General features: G+C 41.0%; 2 protein-coding genes across 2 annotated transcripts; one reads left to right on the top strand and one right to left on the bottom strand.

Moving 5' to 3' along the window:
* Positions 1–711: 711 nt before the first annotated feature.
* On the top strand, positions 712–19090 carry rsf1b.1 (remodeling and spacing factor 1b, tandem duplicate 1). Its single transcript, XM_056397252.1, is given in 17 exon segments — positions 712–897; positions 2562–2653; positions 3270–3362; positions 4588–4793; positions 4950–5080; positions 5342–8092; positions 8095–8162; positions 8585–8866; positions 9752–9856; positions 9948–10027; positions 10805–10859; positions 10961–11073; positions 11655–11722; positions 12113–12329; positions 12429–12655; positions 13892–14071; positions 14905–19090. Coding segments are annotated over 17 exon segments (5376 nt in total). The 5' UTR covers positions 712–743; the 3' UTR covers positions 15459–19090.
* Positions 19091–20670: 1580 nt separating this feature from the next.
* On the bottom strand, positions 20671–24676 carry LOC130183070 (aquaporin-11-like). The gene is made up of 3 exons (XM_056398410.1): positions 23911–24676; positions 22901–23017; positions 20671–22588 (listed from the first exon to the last, which is right to left on the bottom strand). Exons 1-3 carry the CDS (start codon positions 24500–24502, stop codon positions 22482–22484), a joined length of 816 nt encoding a protein of 271 aa, XP_056254385.1. The 5' UTR covers positions 24503–24676; the 3' UTR covers positions 20671–22481.
* Between the last annotated feature and the right edge of the window lie 802 nt (positions 24677–25478).

Below are 25478 nucleotides of genomic sequence, written 5' to 3'. Positions count from 1 at the left end.
AAGGAAACCAGAAAATTTTACACACCATCATATTTCGTTTTTGTGTTTTATATGTAAAATCTTAATTTGTGAGGTAACTGTCAGATAAATGTAGCGGAATAAGACGTATAATACTTTCCTTTTGAATTGTACATAAATAAAATAGTGTATTCAAGTACAGTAATGTATATAAATGTATTAAAACTAGCTCCACTTTAAGCAGCTATGACAGTAACATGCTGTGTACACATTAAAGCATCAGTATTAATTATCAATAATGTTTAGGTTTAGATGGATAAGCTGCTGTAAATACATTTAATACAATTAAATACAAATACTGCTGCTGTTATTGACCCATCTTGTCCCATGTCTATGGGACAGCTGCAGGATGGACCACAGCTGTATACAGTATTAGTCTACACAATGAGCTAACACTCTGATATCTCATTATCTCCGTGCTGTAAATTTGTGAAGTACATTTACTCAAGTACTACACTTGAATACAGTTTTGAGGTATTTGTACTTTACTCAATTATTTCAATTTCCTACCACAAGTCTTAGGTCTGTGAGGAGTAAAAGTGAGGGAAATTTACTTTTCAACTTTACTTGTAGCAATTGAGATACTTTTCATTTATTTTTTCATTCATTCATTCATTCATTTTTGTTCCTTCGTTTGTTTGTTTTTCTTTTGTCCGACGTTTTATTTTGTTAACACCGGAAGCAGTTGGATTGATTCCGGCTAGCTTGACAGTGGTGTGGAAAAGATGGCTGCTTCGGCGGCAACGGCGAGTTCTTCCCCCCGTTTGTGTCCGAATTACGCCGTCATTTGCTCCTTCCTCGAGCGGTACGGAGCGTTGCTGGACTTACCGGAGCTCACTTTTCCTCAGCTGGAGAGATATCTGCAGGACACATCCTCAGGTAGGGCAGAAACACCCCCCAGACTTCACCGCCGCTTTAATGATAATGGTACCGTGCTAGCAGGCTAGCAGCTATGTTAGCTAGTTGTGTGTTATTGTGTGGTTTTCTAACCTTCTTCTTTACTTAAATGTGAGTTAACTGCGTCCCAGAGCTGCTCTTCGAAGTAGAAAATGTGTCTGTGTGTAATTTAACGGTTATCCAAGTGCGAAGGTGCCGAATTAGTCGAGGTTTTCTGTCACTTTTTAGCTTTTGAATTGGGCTTAATTTTTTCCAAGCTGCCTTTATCTGCCACTGTAACGCTCCTCGTAACACAACACAGGACACAAATGTGCGGAGAAAACAGTGTCTGCGAGGCGGCAAAGGAGGTGATAATTCATGCAACTCATAGTTGATTGCGGTCGTTAATCGGTAAAGGTGTCGTTGTGTGAGACAGACACGAAATTGTGCACTTTATTTACAGTTAAAATATTTTGTCATGTAGTGTTTCGCACTGCTTCTGCCAAGCCACCTGCAACAACGAGCACATCCGGTCCAAGCTTTCAAAACAAAACGTATTTTGGCACCTAAAAGATGATCCTGGCATGATTTAATCCACATTTATTGCTTAGCTGTGCATATAGTAACTCTTTCGTGCACACTTGTGTGATTTCCACACCTTTGTTGGCAGGTATACGCCACAGATTAAGCTTCTTGTAGGTGTAAATTAGGTTAAAGTCGGTGAACTTCCGTTTATCCTTCTTATTGTGTTTGACTTGACACTTTTTTATACAGTTGTTGCTTTGCGCAGGCGCCAAGTGTCCAATAATTTTCACCTCACATTGACATCTGCATTACTATTTGTGAAGGAGGTTTCACAAATCTGAAACTAGATTGTAAACAGTCTGGAGCTTCTTGGGGTTAATAGGGTCAGACTTAATAGGTATAGTTGTTTTTGATCTAGACCTGGTCCATTGTGATGAAAAATCATTATATTGTAAAATATTGTAAAAATGTTTTGTTTGTTTTAGAGTGAGTTTTTTTGAAACAGACCAGATGAAAAACAGCGAAGTTGCCCTGTCTGTGTGTGTTTTGTTTTTTCAATTAGTATGTTTTGTTTTCATGAATCTGAAACAGTCTTTACGTTCTTCTTGGTAATTTAGTCCAGATTTGCCAAGTATATGTGCAGTGGTTTTTGACCTAGACCTGGTCCAGTGTGGTGTGGGTAGGGAAGATAATCCCTATATTGTGAAATTTACCTTTTTGTGTTTTTTTAGATGCCTTTTCATAATAATAATAATAATAATAATAATAATAACAATAATAACAACAATATTAATCATTATTATTATTATTATTATTATTATTGTTGTTATTATTATTATCACTATGGAGTCTCTCTTTAGAGTGGACACAAATCAACTCACTGATATCAAGCTGATGATCTAAAGCTTATTTTGGCTGGGAAGGGGAAACCATATGATACTGAAATTATTATTATTATTATTTTTTGCATTACTGTTGTACCATGTTACATCTGCATTTCTATGGAATATTATAGTGTAAAAGGAATATTTGAGGGCTGGGAGAACGATAAAGATCATTATCTCTCTCACAAACGGTTCTCGACAAGTTCTATCTGAAATTGGTTTTAGACACTAACCACTTTGTTGACTCTTTTTCCTCAGTCCCGAAGCTGCTGGTTGATCTTCACGTCAAGCTGCTGAGGAAGATCGGCAAGTCGGTGTCAGCAGACAGATGGGAGAAGTATCTAGTCAAGGTAAATATTTAATTTGCAGTTTTTGTTTTTATTAAACATATGTAAGCAACGCTACTGAGCAAACTACGATTCAAGCGAAACCAAAACAAGGATCTAGGTGAACTACAATCGAGTGATGAGTCTCTGTGGGCTCATTACTACAAGCCACCTTTCACATCAGCCATTTGAACCATAGTTGATATGAAAAATATTGATTTGTGCAGCTTTTAGAACAGAGATGAAGTATCTGAAATCACATTCAAACCCTCATCGGACACTCTGACTGTCTGTTGAATCCCTGCTTACAATTACTGTAACACTGAAGCGTGTATTTATGGAATTGGACATAAATTTTCTTCACCATGTGGAGACGATATCTTTTACAACTGTGAAGCCTGTGACGTACAGAGGTGTTGATTTAACTTTGGTAACTGTTGAGTTTTGAAGGATTAGTATGAAACGATGTTGACACTAAAACAAAGATGGCAGAGCGTCAAGTTACAACACACTTTGACCGCACCACCATAAATGTGTCAGTCTGTATGAATAAGTCTTAAAATGCTACCAACAAACAGAAAAAAAAAATTAACCACTTGATTTGTAAGATTAAATATCTAATTTCTCGTTTTCCTTGCAGGTGTGTCAGGAGTTCAACACAACATGGGCATGGGAACTCGAAGAAAAAGGATACAAGGAGATGCCGTTGGAGTGCAAGACGGGGATACTTAAAGTAAGTTCTTGCTTAAAAATGGCAGCCTGTTGATTTGTTTTATTGCAGCTTCATTGCTGTCCGTGTGACGACCCTCTCCAGCCTCTGTACCTGTTGCTTCCCATGCAAACGAAACCCTACATCAATCAAGACCTCCAAACAATGGCCACAAACAAATCAAATACAGCCGGACGAGCCCCGACTTGTCCCAGGCTGAGCTGCACGGCCATGACATGACAATCTAAGAGGAGAACTTAAACTAACAGTGGCGTGTGTCATCTGTAGGATCAGCTGTGTAAGTGAGCGAGTGCAAGGTTGGATGGTGGCGCAACAGAAACAACACAAAACAAACACCAACCAAAACCAAAGTGCGCCAGATACTGACAACCATTCGCAACACCCACCTGCCTACCTACCTTCCTGCAAAGGGAAGCCCCCACACACGGGAAGCAACAGGTTACACAGGGTGGAGAGGGTCGTCACATCCGCCATTTTATTTGAGCGTCCGAATGTGAAATTTATCCACCATATAAAGCCCTGAACCGTGCCGCATTTTGTTGATGAGACGAGATTACAGTCACGTGCCGCCAAAACCTGCAACGATGACACAAAGTGATGATAATTAGTAAGTGTCCTAAATCTCAATTCACTGCTCACCCAGTTCGGTAGTGAGTGAGTGAACGAGAGAGTGACTGGAGTCACACGGGAAGGTGGAGTGAGAAGCCGGCCATCATGAAGAGGAAGTTAATGATAAAACGCCAGGGCTGTCACTTTAAAGCGTATTCACGAATCACTAGATTCAGGAGTTACTAAAAAACTTAGTAAGGATTTATAAACAGCTTGTGTTGTAAAACCCTGCCTCCAGATGTGAGCAGCCCGGTGTCAAAACAGCAACATATGCTTAACTTTATTAATAGAATAATTCTGTTTGCTTGTAGAAATGCAAATAAACCAGTAAAAATAATCAGCTTAATTGGCAACACGTTCTCTAGACTGTTAATGAATGTTCTTGACAGTGAAATTAACATTTACTATCAGATCTTAACTTATCTTTGCCACTTTGCCTGCCGTGAATCGTCCATTCAGCAACAATAATTGTTTCTATACTTTAGTTTTCTCTCTCCCGCAGTTGAAGTATGTTGCATTTTACCGAAACCAATGAAGATAATTATGTACAGTACATCTTGTGATAGCTGGTGTGGTATAAAGAATCATTCTGTGCCTTTCTTTCTTCTTTTTTCTCCAGTATTTGTGCGAGAGTCAGTTTGATGAAAATGTGAAGTTTAAAACCGCCATCAATGAGGAGGACCCAGATAAGATGCGTCTGCAGCCGATTGGGCGAGACAAAGACGGGCAGATGTACTGGTTTCAACTGGACCAAGACGACAACGTGCGTGTTTATGTGGAGGAGCAGGACGACCTGGACGAGTCGACGTGGAAATGCATCGTCAGGTAAACGGGCAAAAGATGTTTTCATGGAGGAAAAAAAAAAAATACGCTGCAGGCACCGGTGAATGAAATGAACTTTAAATGTTAATGTTGTCAATAAAAGCAGGTAAACCGTGTTATTTACTCTCGTGTTGTTCCTCCACACCTTTCTCCCTGCAGAGATAGAAACGACTTGGCTGAGGTTGTGGCTCTGCTCAAGACACAAATTGACCCTGCGCTGTTGAAAAAGGACGAAGAGCAAAAACAACAAGCCAAACCCGACAGTGAAGACGATGAAGACAAATCAGAAGGTGGTAAAACTCTTTTAAATTGCTTATCTCAGCTTATTTTATTTATTATTGTCACTTTTCTTTTTTCTAAGAACGTTTTAGGTTTTTCATTTTTAGTTTGGTCACAGTGTGAATCACTGAGAGCAGTAATAATCACTGCTGCCATTTCTGCTGCCTTTAAAACATCAGAAAATTGTTTGAATCAAAAAATTGATTCTGAATTAAATTCCGAAAGATTTCAACCCCTGATCTTCTTCATTTGATCTTTTATTTGTATTACAGGTGAAGTTAAAAAGACTGACGTAACATCAGATGAAGACAGCAAAGACTCCAACAAGGCTGCCCGCCCAGTCTCACCAAAGACGGAGAACAGTGAGAAAGTAACACAGAAAGATAACTTGAAACCTGAAGCGTCTGAGGCCAAATCGTCCCTGAATGGCATCGTCGAAGGCAGAGCTGAAGCGGAGCTCCATTCAGAAAACGTCAGCGCAAAAGCCCAGAACATCAAAGAAGAGCCAGTGGAGGTGTCGGACACTAAGACAAGCACAGCAACAAGTGAAGCCGCCCCTGAAACACCGTGTTTATCAGTAAAGGCAGAAAAGGGAGAGGAGGCCAAGAGGAGCAGTGCGGAGGAGATCCAGCAGGCTCTGAAGAACGACCAGCAGGCCAAAATCCCTTTGAAAAAAAGAGGAATGAAGTTTAGTGAAGACTTTGAAAAGAACAGTGCTATCATAGTACAAATCCCATCTGTTTCTCAGGTCAAGGACGCTCCTAAAGCGGACGCGACTCCTGATCAGACAAAGAAAGCACAGAGCGTAAATGATCATGTTAACGGTGAAATTAAACCTGCGTCAGAGAAAGATGTCCAGAGTCAATTGAGCGAGTCACTAAAAGACGCCGCCGTCGACAAAGAGAAGGAGACCGAAGCAGCCGCAGGTAAATCTGTAGAAGTGAGAGAAAACGACTCCCCGTCCACAGACAAGGAGGGCGCGAAAGATAAGAAAGACGAAGCCTGCAGTGCACAGAAGATCAAAGAGGCGGTCGCGTCACAACAAACGGACTCGGATAAGAAAGATCCAGCCTTGCAGGTAGAAAAGGAAAGCACCGCAGCAACGGAAAAGAAGGAAGCACACGAGTCGCCCCCGCCACCGAAAGCAGAGTCGCCACCTTTACCTAAAGATGTAAATAATGCACTCGAGAAGTCTTCTAATCATGAAAAGTCTGAAGGAGTCAAAGAGAAACCAGCCAATACAGAAGAGTCTTGTACTGTCGACGAGAAGACCGCATTAAAGGAACCTGATAAAACATTAACAACGGATGACTCAGACAACCTAAATTTAAATCATGAAGTCACATCCAAAGAGGCTGAATCAAAAGATGCAGGGGGAAAACCAGCCTGTGTAGACATGGACACATCAGAGTCCAGTCAGGCTGAAGAAACTAAGACGGCAGAGAGGACAGAGGCTGTAACAGACATGAAGAAAACAGAAGTTAGTGATGAAGCTGCTAAAGAAACGGAAACATCTGATACTAATGTAGAAAAATCTGATGACTCGGCACCGAAAAAGAAGCCAGACGTCATTAAAACAACAGAGGCGCAGCCTGCTGGCGAGGGTCCCCCAGAGAAATCTGATGACTCTGAAAACACTGTATCGCCATCTGTGATTAAAAAGACTGAGTTGGTAAAAGACGGCGACGATACAGAGACTCAAGATGTCAGTCAAACGTCTACTGTCATTAAAAAAGCCGACAGGCCGTCAGTCAGTGAGAAATCAGAGGAAACATCCGACGTCAAGGAGAGTGCGGCGTCTTCGGTTGTTGAAAAGGTAGATAAATCCGAAACGTGTAAACCTGCCGAGAAGCCCGATAACAGAAAAGACACAGAGGTGACTCCAGAGAAAACAAGCGCAGCGTCAGAGAAACCTGAAAAGCCTGAAAAGATGGAAAAGCCTGAAAAGATGGAAAAGCCTGAAAAGATGGAAAAGCCTGAAAAAACAGAAAAGCCTGAAAAAACAGAAAAGCCTGAAAAAACGGAAAAGCCTGAAAAGATGGAAAAGCCTCAGGATACAAAGAAAAGTGTCAACTGTGAAGACAGTACGATACGTGATGTTACCAAGATAAGCGACTTAACGTCAGGGCCAGCAGAGGCAGAGGCCGTTAAACAGGATCTGACAAAGCCACAAGAGGATGACAAAACTGAGATGAACTCTGTCGAACATAAGACGACAGAGGAAGCATCTGAAGGGAAAGATAAATCATCCAGTCCAGCTGAGAAGACGAAAGCCTCCGAAGAAACTGGTAAAAAATCTGATAAAAAAGAGGAAAAGGTGTCTGACAAACAGCCCGAACAAATCGAGGAAGAGCGTCCATCATCAGAAAGTAAAAAGGATGCTGACAAGGGAGGTGAAAAAGATAAAGACGATGAGAAACTTGCAAAGGACAGTGAGAAACACCTGTGTCAAGTCAAAGAAAGTAAAGAGGATTCTACGGTAGATAAACCCTCAAAAACTGATAGAGCAAAGAAAGAGAAACATGCTCATAGAGAGAGCGAAGCCTCGACCAAAAAGGAGAAATCTGGCTCCCAAAACGCGAGCAAAGACGCTGACGCCGAACCCCCGGCAGAAACGGAAAAACCGGTCCGCCCCAGCAAAGAACCGTCTGCTGATAAACCATCTGACAAGGAAAGCAGAAGCAAAAGTGAAGAAGAGGAGTCTGCGACAAAAAAAGAGGTGGCAAACGGTGGCGGAGCTCTGACAGGCGCTCAGGTGGAGGGTGTTCGTCGGAGAGTCAAGCCCCCGGCCCACCGAAGGAAAGCTGAGCTTCATAGAGAAGAGAGGCAGGCGGATTCAGAGTCCGACACAAACACGGGGAGATCTCTTCGGAGATCGCCGAGGATCTCTAGACCGACGCCGAAGGCCGTGGAGATCCACGACAGGAAGATGGAGAAATCGCAGGCTGCTCCGGCGGCTGAGAAACGCGAGGACAACAAAGCAGAGAAGGAAAAAGACGAGGAGGACGAGGAAGAGGAGAGGAGGTGGTAAAGGTTGTTCAGAAGAAACCAAGAGAGAAAAAGGCGGATCAGGAGGGTCAACCCAAACCTAAGGTAACACTGTTCACCAGGTGACAATATTCACAATATATGCAGCCATATTTCAGCTTTTGAAACATTTTCAAAATAAAATGTTGAGGTGTTACAACCACATTAAAATTCACATCCAATCAACACCTTTCTAAACACGTCCTGCCTGCAGGTGGTTCTGTTCCGACGGGCTCTGCTCTGTGAAGCCCGCCACGTTTCTGGATTTATTACAAATTCATCACACGTTTTTACAAAATTCATGTTTGGAAATTTATTTGTATTCTCTGAGTCCGGATTCATGGATCACACTTTGACTCAAATGTGTTTCTCAAGTCGATTCTGATAGCGCGCTGACATGATCGCTTGAATATCGAAGTGGTTATCAGCTGCTTGAGTTGTGAAGCAAATAAGATTCACTGAGCTGAACATGTTGTGTTTGTTTAAAGGGGAGAAAGAGACGGAAGGTCCGGTGGTCCAACACTCGAACGCGCCGTAAAAAGAAAGGCTCTGAAGATGAGGAAGACAACAGCGACGAGGAGTCCAGCGACGAGGTGGAGAGTGAGGATGAGGACGACAGCGACGAAGACTACAAGGTCGAGCGGAGCAGAAAGAGGCGGAACCGGAACCGAGAAAGGCGGAGCTCGGACTCCTCGACATCCTCAGACGACGACCTACCTCCCAACGACGACCCTTGCAAACATTGTGGTCTTCCAAATCACCCCGAGCTGGTGAGTCCCCACAGGATCTCACAACATCTCATAGTTCAAATCTGTATTTTGCACTTGTGTGTTTTTAATTAATTAGCAGGTGGTGTTCAGAAAGAAAATAGAAGAGACAGAGAAAACTATACAATATACAATAAAACAAGTAAAAGTTATAAAAAAATCAACAGAAAGACGACAACAGCAAAAGCACAGAGCGTGGATGACTTGGGCTGAACAAAGGGTCTCATTTTTGCAGTGTTTCTTAGTAGGACTGATTTGGTGATTTTCATATGGAGCTCAGCATTTGGAATTAACAGTAACACAGACACAGAAAGATTTTTCACACTGGGTTTAACATTTTTGGCAGACCGACTAATGGAGTTGCAGGAGAGTGGTAGGAGTTATTTTTGGCGCCCCCGATTCCAGGAGTAAAAGTCCAATTATTTTTCTCCATAAACAAAGTTATGTGACTCGCAGATGGAGCCGTTCCACGGCTTAGTTTGAAGTCATGGAAGTGCTCCAGTTAGTTAAAGGTGAACCACTACGACTCCAAAGTTGCAGTTCGGCAACTAACATCCGAGCACAGAGCTTCAGATTGTGAGATGGGCACCGTTAACTGGGTACAGATGCTGAATATCACAGTGCTGAGATAATACATTCTGCAGCCAAAATCAATACACATGCACTCGAGATTAATTTTGGGTTCGTTTTGTTTGCAGCTGAAACAATGAAGCGTTTTGAATTTGCGCTGACTGGCTTTATTTATTCATTCTGTTTGGTATTTATTTGCCAAACTTACAGAAAATTTGTGGAGGAATATTTCAGATATCTTTTTTTAAATTTAGATGTGTTAATAACTTTGTAATAAGTAAGAGTTGATGGTAACATCTGTCCACATCTGCTTTGTAGATCTTACTGTGTGACTCATGTGACAGCGGCTACCACACAGCCTGTCTGAGGCCTCCACTCATGATCATCCCCGACGGAGAGTGGTTCTGTCCACCGTGTCAACATGTACGTACCAGGAGGAAAAAAGAAAGATATGAAAGAGTAAATGAAATGTGAACAAAGCTTTAATGTTTTCATCGTTGTTTACCCGCTGCAGAAGCAGCTCTGCGACAAACTAGAAGAGCAGCTGCAAAACCTCGACGCTGCTTTGAAGAAGAAGGAACGGGCTGAGAGGAGGTGAGACATCTTGTGCTTTATATGGTGATAGGAGCTGTAACAGTGACACCCAGCAGCGAATGATACCTTCTGTTACTCATTCCTAACTCCTGTTTGGGTTTAACTGTTTCTCCGTTTCCTGCTCCACGTCTTTTACCACGTTTTGTCAAATTGTTAAATTAGTGTCTGTTGTCAGAGGGGTCGATTCATCTCAGTGGTAATTGTTAAGGACAGTGGTTCCCAGCTTCGATATTGTGTCCCCTCGCAGAAGTCCACAGATAAATCTGAGGGGTCACCAGATGATTAAAGGGAATAAAGGAAAGCAGAATAAAGTTTCACAAGATTAAGTTTATTTTTTCTTGCTTTTCTCTCATTTTGGCTTGTTTTATTGTGGAAAAAAAAAGAAGAGAAGAAGAAAATCCTTTGAATTAGACTACCTGAAAAAGAAAAATCCTTTATCTATAACCTGTGATGCGAAGTCACAAGTGGACTTGAGCACAAAGGGGTTGGGAACCACCGTTGTAGGCCATAATATTTGTTTGAATTTCTTTATATTGTAATGTTCTGATTATTCTCCCCACTCCTTGTAGATTTAGATTAACTCCAATCACTGCTTTTACTGTGAAATTGCTGCTCCTTCACATTAAAAGTCTTGCAGTACTGCCAACATTTGAAAATTAAAAGAGATATGCAAATTATTTGTACAACAAACAGTATATTGGTTCAGGTTAAAATGTCTTATGTTATTGACATTGAAATTAAGCACTAAGTCTTGTTCATGTATATTATCTCCTCCAGGAAAGAGCGTCTTATTTATGTCGGAATCAGTGTTGAAAACATCATCACGCCCTCGGTGAGTACGACATGTGTTTGTACACCTTTTGAAATGAGACGGAAAAAATATTCACCAGTTGATGTTTGCACCGTGAATGACAAACTGTCGCTGTCACACAGGTGGAGGTAGAGGAGGAAAAGCCAGAGATCATAATCAAAGAGAAGAAAGAAACAAAACGAAGTAAGAGCTGGGGTCGAAGGTCAACGAGGGCGAAGAAAACCATCAGCTACAGGTTTGTGCACTGAGACATACTTCTGATTTTTGTCTGTCTTTAAGAGTCAGTGGTTCTTGTAAGATGAGACTTAGTGTGACTGATGTGTTTAGTAGTGTAAGTAGATATAAGTACGCATAGTAAGTTCATGAAATAGCCTATGATATTATATAGTAATATAAATAATATAATGCTATGTAGTGTTATATATGTTTATGTGTTTATCTACAGTGACAATAAATGTTGTCAACATCTGCCAAACAACCGGTGAGACTTTCAGAAAGTTCTCAGTTAGCAGGAAACTATTTGATCCATAACACTTGACACATCCCTTCCTCCTGCAGGGGGTGACTGTATCCCGTCTACTATCACATCTGACAAGCGTAACGAACCTTGTTAGTGCCCCGGTGCTTATTAAGCATGCTGTGTTTTCTTTTCACTTGGAGCGATTCAGCGAGTTTCTTACGGTCAGGGTTTTGGCACAGAGTTTTGAGCAGGCTTTAAATTCTCTTAGCAGGAGACAGCTGATGTACTCGAGAAGCACAATGTGCTCAACCATTCGTGAAATGTGATCCTTGTCTGTGCTAATGTTAATTTTACAGATTTGATGAATTTGATGAGGCGATCGAGGAGGCGATTGAAGAAGACATCAAAGAAGCAGAGGGCGGAGGTAAGAAGACATGACTTCTTACTGTGGGGAAAGTGATTTAAAGCAATAGTTGTGCATTGAAATAAGATAAATATGTTTTCTTGTGGAGAGTTAGATGAGAGACATAAGGACCGCAACTTTTCATTTTTGTCATTTTGTAATTTTTGTACATTTTAATCAAACAAAATGGGATGTGTTAATTAGTGAGGTTTGAAGGTGCTTATAGGCGAAGCCGTTTCCCCATGTTTACAGTATTTATGCTAAGCTAAGCTAATCAACTGTATAGCTTCATATTTAACGTACAAAGATCTCAGCAAAAAAGTGAATAAGCAACATGTCAAAGTATTCCTTTAAGATAAGAGAAAATGTTCTTTCTTTAAGGTGTTGATGACGGGTGTTCATTATCTGCAGGAGCAGGTCGGGGTAAAGACATGGCCAACATCACAGGCCACAGAGGGAAGGATATGTCCGCCATCCTTCAAGCAGGGGAGGAGGGTAAGGAGAACGGCCGCCCGCCACGACCCAGCGCTGGTCAGCGCAAGAAGAAGCGCCGGCGACTCAATGACCTGGACAGCGACAGCACGGTGGACGAGGAGGAGAGCGAGGAGGAGTTTCGCCTCAGTGAAAGGTAAGAACAGACACAACTTCACTGACAGTAGAGTTTGACTTTAAAAGATGCATTTACATTTATTTACATGTATGTTTTTTGTTTGTTTTTTGCATGCAGCTCAGAAGAAGAGTTTGTAGTATCGGAGAACGAATCGGAGGGTGAATCGGAGGCGGACTCCAACGACAGCGACTTCGGCAGTAACGGCAGCGGGAAGCATCGTACATCTTCGCGGAGCAAGAAGCCACCGAAGCGGCGACGAAGCTCCCGGAAACGGCGGAGACCAAGAGGGTACTCGGACGATGAAGAAGAAGAGTCAGACGAGGAGGATGAAGAAGATGAAATAGGTATATAGATTTATGTTTGTCAGTTTCTACTTCACTTTCCCCCCTCTCCGTTATACATAAATAGATATAGATAAATAAATATAGACAGACAGAAGGGAAATTGTAGAAACCACCATGAAGATGAACATTAAATCCAGACGGCACGTTGCACTGTCAACTGCCACTGTGCAGCTGGCAACCATCTATTTCTGTACACTTTAATCGAGGGCTGGACCATGGAGCCAATAAATAAAATCTAGATTTTATTTTGCTGATGGATTTTCAGGGACAGACTCGCTTTTCAGTCGACCCCCACAGCTTCACTCGTCGTAACCAGAGATGTTAACTTGTTAAGGCTCTGCGACAGCGACAGCCGTGGCTGTATTACAGAGTGTAGCTGTTCACGTCACAGTTTACATAAATGTCATGACTCATGACTGCTAATTGAATGGATGAATAGCGTCACACAAAAAAAAAAAACATCCCACTCGCACCTTTTCCGATGTCGGATCAGGGGTTGTTTGTCCACCCAATTCTGTAACTTTCCAAAATCGAGGATCCAACATTCACACCCACTTCACGCCGTGATTGGCCAGCTGCCAGCACCTCAGCCAGAGGTGAGAGAGGAGCCAGACTCTTACACAACTATTTCTGTCACTTTTAATATGAGCAACTGAGTGCAACACTGTGAATGTCTATCTGGAGAGACTGTGTTGTCCCCATTTTTAAAACTATATATTCATCTCCACCTCAACTTCACATGCAGCTTTTCAACTTGCCTTCCAGCGTGGACGTCTGAAACACGTTTGATTTCTAAAGTGGTCGGACAGCGTGTCTGAAGAACTAGTCCTGAGACACAATAAACTGACCCCTAGTCTGGTTTTCTGGCTCCCCTCTGTCTATCACACCACTGTTTTCTTGGCATGTTACTGTTACTCTGCACCAATCAGGACAAACCGATTTCAGTTTATTAGCATGAAACTAGAGCTGAAACTACAAAAAAATGAATCAGAAAATGAATCCACAACATTTTAAATAATCAACAGATTATTAAAATAATTTATTATGAAAACATTCAAACATCTTTTCTTCATGTTGGGCTCTGGAAACTTACAAAAGGCCATTTCTAAACAATTACTAGTGTTTCTAGCAGCACTCAAACAACATGTACACTCCACTGCAGAGGAGTCTACGTCCTTTCGACCAGAATATCCTTATTATTTTGTAACCCGTTGTTCTTGTTTTGTTTGTGTCCAGTGACTGAAGGCTCCAGTGAGTTCAGCGACAGTGATCTTGACGTGAGTCGACGGCGGTCTCGGCGGAGTCAGAAGAAGAAGGTGAACTACTGTGAGACGTCGGAGTCTGACGGATCTCAGGCAGAAACCAACCGGGCAAAAATGAAACCCAGACGTCGCCAGGACAGCTCAGAAAGCGAGGGTCAGTCAGAAACACGCCGCACACTATTAAAACGACATCTTGACCTTTTGTTTTGATGTCACACATGCTAGTAGTAATAATAATAATAATACTGCCTTTTTCTAATGTATTGGCATGAACATAGAAAGTCTCGTCCCCCTTTCCTTTTCTCAGAGACATGAAATCCTTACAGATGAAATAATTCAGCTTCTCGCTTAGAAATAATTCACGAACCATTTCAGTACCATGGACAGAGACTTTCAGAATCTCTTGACATGAAACCTTCGAACTGAATTAACGGCAGAGCCACTACTTGTCTTTAACATGACTTAAAATTTCTTGGAAAGTTAAAAAAACAAACTAAAGAAATGTTGGTATTAATGCAGTCTTAGTTATTCTGTCTTCAGCTGAGGTCAGGTTACCAAACCTAACGGTCATGAAGAGAAAGTTTGACCGCTCCTCACAGACACTAAAGCTCCAAATACAAATCTTTATATGACATTTTATAGCAGCTCTGTCTGATCGTGTATTGACACATCATGTTACACATTAAGTCACACAGACGTGTTTCAGTGTGAAATTACTTGACAAATACTCCAGGCTGTTTTTTCTTTGTTTAGGCTTAATACACTTTGACTCTTGACGCCATTAAAATTGAGGAAACTAATCCAACGATATCATCATGTACAATATTACAATACAACGTTAGGATAGAGGTGATATTTCTATCACTCCTGGTGTTGGCAGAAATATTTTCTAAATAATAATCTAATTGCATAAATACATTTAGTATATCAGGGTGTTGGTGACAGAGCTACAGGCAGCTGAAGGTGTTCCTTGTTTTCTTTTTCCAGCGAGTTTCTCTAGAGACTCTGACGAGGAGTCGAGGGATCAGAGGGTGAAGAGGAGAGCCGACTCCTCAGAGGAAGACTCGCGGCAGCGACGCAGACGTCTTGCACTAAAACGCAGGAGAGCGTCCGAGGACGACGACTCGGACGACTCGTCGGACGACTCGTCGGAGGAGGATCGTCCCATTCGTAAGCGGGTGAACCGCATCGACTCGGACGATGACGACGAGGAAGAGGAGGAGAAACCAAAGGAGAAGAAAGCAGAGGAGGAGTCAAAGGGAACAAATCCATTGGACAGCAATGTGGTGGAGGTGCCACCTACCAACGGACAGAGCCCAATAAAGAGCCTGGAGGGCTTCATCAGCCGGCCTGCTGCCCCTGCTGCTCCAGGCCTCATCCCAAATATGGAGCCGCCCAAAAACATCAGCGCCACACCAGCCGCCGCCATTGCACCAAACGGTCTGGTTGGCCAGGAGATGGCGACGCAGGAGGATGACGAAGACGACCTGTTAGGAGTCACAGACCTAGTGGACTACGTCTGCAATAATGAACAATTGTAAAAACAAAATGGTGTACTGTTTCATTTTTTGTGGTATTGTATTTTTATATTGCTTAACTTTATTATTCCCTCCCCCACCAACACTTCCTTGTCGTCCTTTTTACTTGTGTCATCTGGAGCTTGATTCTCAACAATCTCCGGCACAGTAAGAACTGGATCTGTCGCCAGTCGAATGCTGTCACTGTGGGATTGTACAATAATGAATACGGGCACCAACTTATCAAGTCTCATTAGTTTGGTAATAATCATTTTACCTGCGAACCACCCACATCATCCAGCTCCACTGCCAAACCAGCTCCTTCCTCTAGTAACGTGTCACTCATCATTTCTCCTGTCTCCTTTTTGTTTTTTAATTTTTTTATTGTCACGTTCAAGATTTCTACAAGTTTTGCTCCGTTACCCATCTACATGTAGGGAAAATTGGCACTGAAGTTGTTTATTGTGTAGAAAATAGTTGAAGATGTGTTGTTTATTTGAATGACTTGGACTTAATGTTTTATGGGAGTAAAGCAAGGCATTCCATAACTGACAGAAAGTTCTGGGCATCAAAAATTAATCTTGGTTTTACCTTTTTATCCTGCAAAGATTTCACATTTTGATAAATATTCTTATTGGCTTTCTGGCTGTGTTGGATGAGAAGATTGATACCGCTCTCATGTCCGTCTGTTAAATATGAAGGTGCAGCCAGCAGCCGGTTAGCTTAGCTTAGCACAGTGACTGATTTTACTTTTGATTCGGTACAAGGGAGCACCTTTCTACTGGTGAGAGCAGCCACAGCAGGACCAGAGGGAGAACCAGTCTGCTTGTCTTGCCTGCTGCGGCTATGACTTGCTATGCTAACAGTAGCTAGTTGGTAAACTGAAGCTAGTTTTAAAGGCGGTAAACCCAATAGCGCTGCACTGTGGCACAGTCGGTAGCATTTTTAGGTGTGAAAAAGCAGCTTTGGACACAATGTTACAATGACATAATGTGCTATTTTTTCACCTTTTAATACAGGTGATAATCTGAGGTCTTCCCCAGGTATCATCCCTGAAGAGGCAAAAAAAACCAGCTTATTTGGTAAGCTAATTTAGCAGTTTCACTTTAAATGCACAATCATTTTTACCAGCTGTTTGGTCTTTAACAATATCCTGTGGCTGGTGAGCACTGAGATGTTTAATCCTAAATTTTTCATGCTCTAGAATATAATCCACTTTGTTTAAAAGAAATACTAAATTCTGTGGTTGTCAATCAAATTTTAGTGGGGTAAGTAATTTCTGGTCGGCCATTTTTAAATTAAACCAACCAACCTCCAGCATTTTGAATCGAGTCCAACAGAGCTGCAGAATTTAACACTGTTCAGTATTTAATACCGTTTTCTGTGATATTTTTGACATTTAACATTTGTATAATGAAAATTTGATAATTCCCCCCCCCCCCCCCCCCCAGGTGAAAACAAAGTCACATCTTGTCTTTTTCATATTTACAGTTTTGTACAGATTTAACATGTTAATTAACAACACTACATGTGTCGGTAGGTGACTGAAGCTTCTTATTTAAGAGTGGTATCAATCTCCTCATCTCACTCTCCTCCACAAAGCGACTTCCCTTAATGTCAAACTTTTGTTTTAAACTGTTCTGGCTTGTTTTCCTTTTAATTTGCGAAAAGCTTTGGATGAGGCTATTTATTAATCATTTTCAGGGGGGCGGGTGATCGGGTCCACTTGGATCACATATAAGATAAGCTAACCCTTCACACACCCCGGCTAGGATATTGGTGTGTGTGCTCTGGTTATTGTAGATGAAAAAAACACGTTATTCCCAGTTCTCTACCCTGGATACTGAAGTGTTATGCATATATATATAAATATATATATATATATATATTCAACCCCTTGCATCATGTGAAGGTGTGAATGTATATATGTGATCAACCAGTTGACCAGCCTTTATTTCTCAGCCCTCCCCTTGGACTTTTTTGTTGAGTGATAGAGTAGCTTTTGTATATTGTAAACATATATAATTATTTTAACTCTGTGCGCTGCCATCAGTATCAGTGGTGAGCTCCCAGTTTGTTTGGGGAAACAGAATCAGAAGTAAAACTATCTTGTCCTTCCTAATCTTGAGATCTAGTCTAGTTTCCCCGCATTACATCTATGTTAACTTTTGTGATTTTTTTTTATTTTTTTTTTTTTTAAAATGATGTATTTTTTGTATATCTTAACATTTATTTGTTGTTGTCTCTGTCTGAAATGTAAAGTGTCTTATTTTCTTTGTACATTATCCTTCATAGAAGGTTCAAAAACCTGCAGACCCCTGGCTTTTATTAACTAAAATAACACTCAGCTCCACAACAACACTTTTTTTCTTTTCATTTTTGTTTTTTATTCTATTCCCCCGGATCTTCCTATGTACAAAATCTATGTTTCTATTCAAACCCTCTTTTTTTCATAATCTTGAGTTGACGTTTGGGTCCTTTAAGACCTCAGCCCAGATCAAGATTGTGAAAAATAAAACACCTTGACATGAAATGATTAGTTTTGAAGCGTCAGGATGCGGTTTTTGGACGGAGGGAAATGGACAGAAAAAGAAAAAACAAACCAATGACTTCACTGACCTCTGCTGGAACCAGTCTGTGTGTATATCTGTAGTTTTTGCTGTAATATATTTAGAGGCATTTTTTTAATCATGGAAAAATATATTGGGCAATTCTTTGGGATTGCATGAGTTTCTAATAGTTTTCTTTTGTAGGGAACTAATATTGGCACAAATGGAACATTTTTTGTAACAAAACCAGAAAACTTTGGCATGTTTTAAGGATGTCTGTTATCTCCTGACCTGTTGCATTAGTGCTGAAGGACTCGTGAAGTAGATGCTGCAGGATATCTTGTCGTTTGCAGTGAAACTGCATTGGTAAGCATGCGCTGACCTACTAAAGGCATGTTACAGAAAAACTTGGGGAGATGGGGACTTATCGTAGAAAATAATCTAGGACAGCTGAATCTGATTAAAGAGAGAACATGTAAAATATTTTGTAAATTAGTCTCAGCATGGTCTTCACAGAGGATAAACCACTCTATTTATCATACCGTTTTGATACCGGCTATGGCCAAAACATGACTTTCAAGACAAAACCTATATGTGCTGCTTGCAGTGCACACAACATAGGCTTCTATACACATTATTTAGCTTTTAGATTAGTCGGACAGAGTATAGCAAACCCAATTCTACTAATAGAAGTGTGTGTTCTGGTTGTTTGAGTCAGAGTACAGGAATGTGGATGTCTGTGCTGTTAAGTAAACCCCATTTTATACTCTCCACAGAGATAAGGAGAATGTATTAATATGTATCTCACGGTTATGAAATAACCAGTAGCAAGACCTGCACAGGAACGGAGGAGAGAGGAGCGACAAAAAGGCCGCGATGGGGGTTAAGAGAGGATTTAAGTCGGTGCCAATAACTGAAGTGTTAACAGAGTTTCCTATTTACCTCATGATGAATCTGGGAGGAAAGACACCCTGTCCACTGTGTATAGACCCTAGTAGACTGGTTGTTGGTGTTTTGTCTGCTCCTTACATTTTTGTTAACTTTACTGTTATTTCTTATGAATCTGATCTTGTACATTTGTCATAATAAAATGGGTTTTAATCCTCATGTCACTCTTGTGTGACTTTTGATGTGGAGCGTCAATCATCCAGTCTTTTGGATGATCTGATGATTTATGTAGAAGAAATCCATTCTTACCAATTAATTCATGATTTTTTCTTTTTTAAATAGTGGATTTGTTTTTGTTGCCTCATCACTGAAAAACACTCATACACTGGAAAACATTTTCTTTGACCAACAGTCAGCTACACCAGCGGCTTTGTTCATGTACTTTTAGCTACGCGCTAATGCTAGCAAACTAACATATTTGTAATAACAATGCTGTGTATTTCTACATTAATATATGAATCCTAGTATTGACTCATAGATAATACAAAGTAATATTCTTTTTTTTTAAAGAAAAGGTTTAAGTTAGTATATTTGCCATGTTCACCATCTTAATTTAGCTTGTTAGCATGCTAACAGTTGCTAAATGCTAATAGAATGTCATTAGTTTATACTGACTAAATTAACCTCCTAAGACCCGAGCTCTATTCTTTGCTATATAGGCTGATTGGGACCTGAGAAAAATGATGTCCACATATGAGGACATTAGTTTTAAATTTCGATTACTGAGTGGCAGTATAATATCCTCATATGTGGTCACCAGGCCCTTGTTGAGAAAAAGTTAGTATTGTGGTCTAGAGAACCCAAAATGTGAGGTCCACATATGTGGACGCCAGGTCCTAGGAGGTTAATATATCACAGCGTTGGTTTGAGCTAAATGCTAACATGAGCATGCTAACATGCATATATAGCTATGCTAACATACCTACAATTACAATGCTATGCATGTAACATAAAACTGACAGTGGTGCAAGTGTGTAATTAAGACTAATGTTCAAAATCAACAACCTCTTGACACATCCCTGTCAACCTCGTCTCATGTTTGTCCCATGTTGTTTATGTGTTGAATGTTCATCTATGCTGCAGAGTGAGCTTGGTATTTTGTTGAGTCAGTCGACATGAGGAGGAGGGAGGAGAGGGCACAAAGGTCATGTTATGTAACAGATGCCATGTAGGCCAAAGTAACAGGTGCTCTAGAGGTGGACGGGATTTTATGGGTTTTTCCTCTTTGGGATCATCCAAACCTCCTGGAGGACTAAAACAAAACTAAACATCCCTGGTCAATATAACATAAATGTTAAGTAATTAAAAATCCAGTTTGTATTGCACAGTTGTATTGGATCAAGTATTGTCTAAGTATCCAAAGCCTGAGTTTCTTATTCCTCTGTCCTATAGAGCTCCTCTGTTAGCATCAGTAACAAATGCACCATTTCCTCCTTTTTACTTCATTTAATTAAAAGATTTACCTCTTCAGTAGGAGCCAATGGGTGCTGAGTGCCAAAGACTGGGAGAGGAAATAGGAAAAGTATTAAGAAGTGGACTAGCAGATTGTGGTGTGTGTGCGGGGGGGGCGGGCTTGTAGAGTGATTCAAATTGATGGTGATTTATTGAGCATAAACCAAGCAATGACAATCATACAAAAACAGTGTTTTTAATCAAAATATTGCTATATTGAAAATAACAGTAAATTTTAGAAACACATTTGAATTACAACATTTTACTGAGAGACACCGAGTCAGAAATGTAAGAGAAAATCTATTTTTATTCACATTCTCAACATAATCATCAAGTCTCAACACATTATGACCATCCACACTCTCGAGGTATTTAAAGCTATAAATGACCTTGTCCTTGGTTCACAGAGAAATGGAAGTTTGTGCAGTTCTGACAGAGAAAACCCCCCCCCAAAAAACCACAGAATATTATTAAAATCCCAATGCAAATATTACACTGGTAACACTTTGTCAATATTAATGTTAAACAGTAAATTATCACCTGCAGCAGAACAAACAGTCAAACATGATTTATGCAGGAAAACAAAGATTCAACAGTATAAGCTTTGGTCAACTAAACTTAAAAAGGGAAAACTCGGTGTCAGCGTCACAGAGTTCACAGTGAAATCCAGTTTTCTTTAACTTGTGTTTACGTATCAAGTGCGCTAGAAAAAAATATTCTGTGCAATTAGACACCTGAAAGTGTAAAGCTATGATAATTGTGCAAAGTACACGGACCAAACCTTACAACCTTTTATGCTGTCTCACTTCACCTTTAAACTAACTGTGCTTCAGGACTGTGGGATTTAAAAGATTATGAATTAGTGTAATAATAAACATGCCTTTCATCAGGTTTGGCTATAGTGTTTATCTTTCTTTTTTTTTTTAGGAATGTCCCTTGAAAAAAACATGTCTTCTGTCCCACTTTGTGCACTTATTTTATGTCATGTGCACTGAAAATAAAAAGGGCTGACAGAAACAACACAAATACACCTGGAAGCACTGCGTCCTTTAGCTGTGCTTTGGTTAAGTTTCTGGTTTGCACAGAATCTCTCAAAAGGTTTCCATGGAGACCATTGATTTGCTGACATTAGCACTTGTGATACCTGTTATCACTTTTGGGAAGCTCGTAACGTTAAAGAAGCTGCTATCACATCCTCCTGTAGTTTCGACGGGAACTTTGGTCTTTTGTGCAACAATTTAACTGACTTTAAGTGATTCCTGAATTTAAAGACTAAGATAAGGAGAAAAGCTTAAATACTAACATTTTAAGGAAACCTTAGGAGAAGACTTAAGGTGATTTGTGCAACCAGCCCGTTTTGCAAACCACAGTGCTTCCAGTCGTCTTCATGTTGTTTCCCATTTGGTGTAGTCTCATATAAAGTAATGATGTAGCAATAGCAACTCCCCATTTCAACAGTAACACTTGCTTACATTCACTTCTTCTTTAGTGTTGTGCTTCTCACAGTCTCCATGTGAAGAACATTTGGCAAAACTTAAGTACTGCATTTATGAGCTTGCATATCTTTAAATCTGTCATGACAACTATAAAAAAATATTTTTATGAAAAATCAGCAGCTATCCTTGGCATTAACTTTTTGGTTCTGATTGATGTTGTCAAGTGTCAATACTGTAATTTGATTGGTAAAATTGTTTGTAATATCACTTCAGACACCAGCTAGGAAGCCGACAACATTAGCTGTTCTATCTTTGATTTGAGCACGATGTCTGTAAACCCCCCCCCCCCATGCTACATATTAGCATCATAATTAGGTTAGCATATGTTGGGAAAACATCAGTACAAGTGCTGTTCACTCTGATATCTGTATGTTTGTGGTAAACCTGCCGTACAACAGACAGCAGGAGCTGCAGACAACAGCCGCGTTGTAGCACATGTGCAGTACGAGTCATGACTGGACTTCATGTGCTGCCGTCGTAAGTGTCAATGACAAGGGGGGAAAAAAAACTATTTACGCTGGTATTATTCTCAGACACAGGGAATAAAAATCTTTAAAAGAAAACTTAAACTCTGGTGACTGTGGCCCGTCCGCACGTCACTGCTACTGTGTCTTCTGTTTCTGGGCAGCAGGGACGTCCAGCCCAATGGTGCTTTTTCCAGAGAGGAAGGGGATGACCTTCTCAAACAGCAGGATGCAGCTCGCCACACCTGGAACCACATGTGGAGAAACACAGGAGGTTACTGTGGTGGACAAACAGGAGCCAGTCGGACTTCTAGCAAAGATATTTCAGGTATGAATCATTGAAAACTTAAAATGGTTAAGAAGTTAAAATGTTTTGTATTGTATGAGTATTGATCCACTGTGTCTCTGATATACCTCCACATGCTTCGAGGGGCAGCTGGGCGTCAGTGGCAATTACCAGAAATATGATGCTTTAGCACTCCCAACTCCCAAATACCACAAGTGTGTGTACTGGGATGTAGTACTATGTAGTATTATCTGTCACTTTGGCTCCTTACCTAGGATCGGTCCTAGCCAGTAGACAAAGCAGTACTCCAGGTAGGTGTGACCGCTGCAGGGGAACTGGATGGAGAAGGCCAGGACGGGGTTAAAAACAGCCCCTGAAATACTCCCACCTGCAGAGGGGGAGGGAAACAGCAGGGGGTCAGGTGTGAAACATGAAACAGCATCAATTTGACCGAGTCTCTTCATCTGTGATGAAACCTGCTGTGACAAAGATCTGAGACGCTTCATTGGAAATATGTACAGTTAAATATATCTTAAAAATCAGCTTTTTAATATTGCTTTTCCTCTGACACTTGTTCTCTAAATATAATTAGCTGTTATTTTATTTGTAGTTTATTTGCTTAACAATTTCTCTTTTAGCCTCCTTTTAATCTTTTCTCATGCGTCTATCTTGTTTGAAATGTGCTATATAAATAAAGTTGTTCATTTTACATGAAACTTTTCAATAATATAGGACTACGACTAATGACTATTCTCTTTTCTCTCTTAAAACACACTTTTATATATCATTATCACTTAAACTGTTATTATATTATTATATCATTATTATATAATTACTAACAACTAAGCCAATGTTAGACTTGGATCTAGTTTCCCTATAATTACATTCAAATAACACTGTTCTTTCTGGGTGAACAAACAGTGCTCATGTGCTGAAACATGTGACCCTGTGTAAAAAGCTTTTATAATGTGAGTATTTACTGATGAGCACTATGTTGGCACAATTTCAACACTGACAAAATTTCTAAAAAAAACTAGATTTCTGACTCAGGATTCCTGCACAAGACAGGGTCTCATGACTGCAGGACTTTCTTTAGGACAATTTTAATCTCAGTTGAAGTGAAATCTCCACAAAACTTGGAAAAGCCTGTGTGTGTGTGTGTGTGTGTGTGTGTGTGTGTGTGTGTGTGTGTGTGTGTGTGGTGCATGACAGAATTAAGTAATATCCAATACTCCTTTGTTTCAGACATGTTGGCGTTTAACCCGCCGTTAATCAACAGACCCGTGTAAACCAGCGCGGTGATGACAGCAGCGATGCAGTGGGCTTGGAGTTTTTCGTCCACTTTGTGCACATGCATGGCCGCAGCCTGGACTATGAACGCACAGGCCAGCTCCACGGCCGCGGCCTCCAGCACGGTCCCTCCGAGGGGGTCGAAACATCTGAAGCCGAACCTCTGGTGCCTTACGTGGATGTCTGACAGACCCAGCGACCACACGGAGGCTGCGAAAAACTGCGCGGCTACCGCAGCTGCGAACTGGCAGGTTATGAGGATGACGGCCGCCTTGCCGGTGCTGGTACCGCGGCAAACGCTCTCCAGAGCCCCGCTGGGGTTACACGTCGCCCCCCGGAAAGTTAGGAGGTGGATGACCGTCATAGTGTAGGTTAGGGCCAGGCTCAGCGGCAGCTCCAGCTGGGCCGTTTCGCCCAGCAGTTTGAGTTCATGAGTGCAGCAGCAGAGCTGGAAGGTGGACGCCGCTTCCAGCAGGTAAATCCAATAAGCTCCGGGGAACAGACGCGCCGCGGCTCGGCGTGTCGCCTCGCTGAGGAGCACCGCGGCTCCCAGCACCGTCAAGGAAACCCACAGGTCGGCCATTCCTCCGGTTGCCCGGCGTCACACCGACGGTTTGACCTTAAGGTACAAACCGTTCCTCCTGAGGGAGATAACTTAGATAACTTGGATAACTGGTCTACCTACTTCTCGGTGTCAAAGTGCTGTCGACTCATGCTGCCGCGTTAAATCCCTCACTGTCAAACAGGAAACGGGGCGGGTTAGCCTTCAAAATAAAAGCGCGACGGTTAATCTCAGCTCTTGCTATAGAGTAGATTTATGGTACTAATACTACTGATACTAAATCTATATGAATATGAATATCTCAAAACATGGACAAATGAAACAAAACCTCTTTTGTTCCGTTAGACGAAGCCAGACTAGCTGTTTCCAGCAATTGTCTTTATACTAAGTTAAACTGTCTCTTTGCTGTAGCTTCGCATCTTTTGTAGTATTATGAGAGGGGCATCGATCCTCTCACATAACTCTTTAAGAAGGGAAAATAAGCAATGTTGAATATTCCTTTAAGTTTCCTGAAAGGCAATGATGCTGAGAATATTTTGGAAGTTGTAACAGGAAATGCAGTTATTTAATTTGAAGTGCTTGAACCTGTTTGGGGAGTGTGCAGACAAAGTAATTGCTTCAGTCCAGGGTGAAAAAATTCCCGCAGTTTCACTTTGACAACTTTATCTTCCTTGCAGATTTTATTATTTCACAACATTGCAGGGGGACAGACAAAAAAAACCCACAAATTTTTTCTTGTCATGTGTTTCACGGACTGACTGAAGACCAATCTGAACGCAAAGAGCCTCTGAAACAATCCAGAAGTGAGTTTTTGAACCCAAATTACAAATTTGCCTCAAGGATTTTACAAACCCCTTCTATCTTGTGACTTTAAAGTATTTGACACCAAATATTAAATATGATGTCTTGAAGTTTATTTTAGTCATTACAGGGCTCTTAAAGTTGAGGCTGTAAAGAAGTTAAAATGCAGAAAAATCCAAGTGCTTCAAAAAGTGGC

This window comes from Seriola aureovittata, chromosome 15, assembly GCF_021018895.1.
Source record: "Seriola aureovittata isolate HTS-2021-v1 ecotype China chromosome 15, ASM2101889v1, whole genome shotgun sequence".
Taxonomy (NCBI): Eukaryota; Metazoa; Chordata; class Actinopteri; order Carangiformes; family Carangidae; genus Seriola; species Seriola aureovittata.
This window is presented reverse-complemented; position numbering and strand designations above follow the sequence as displayed.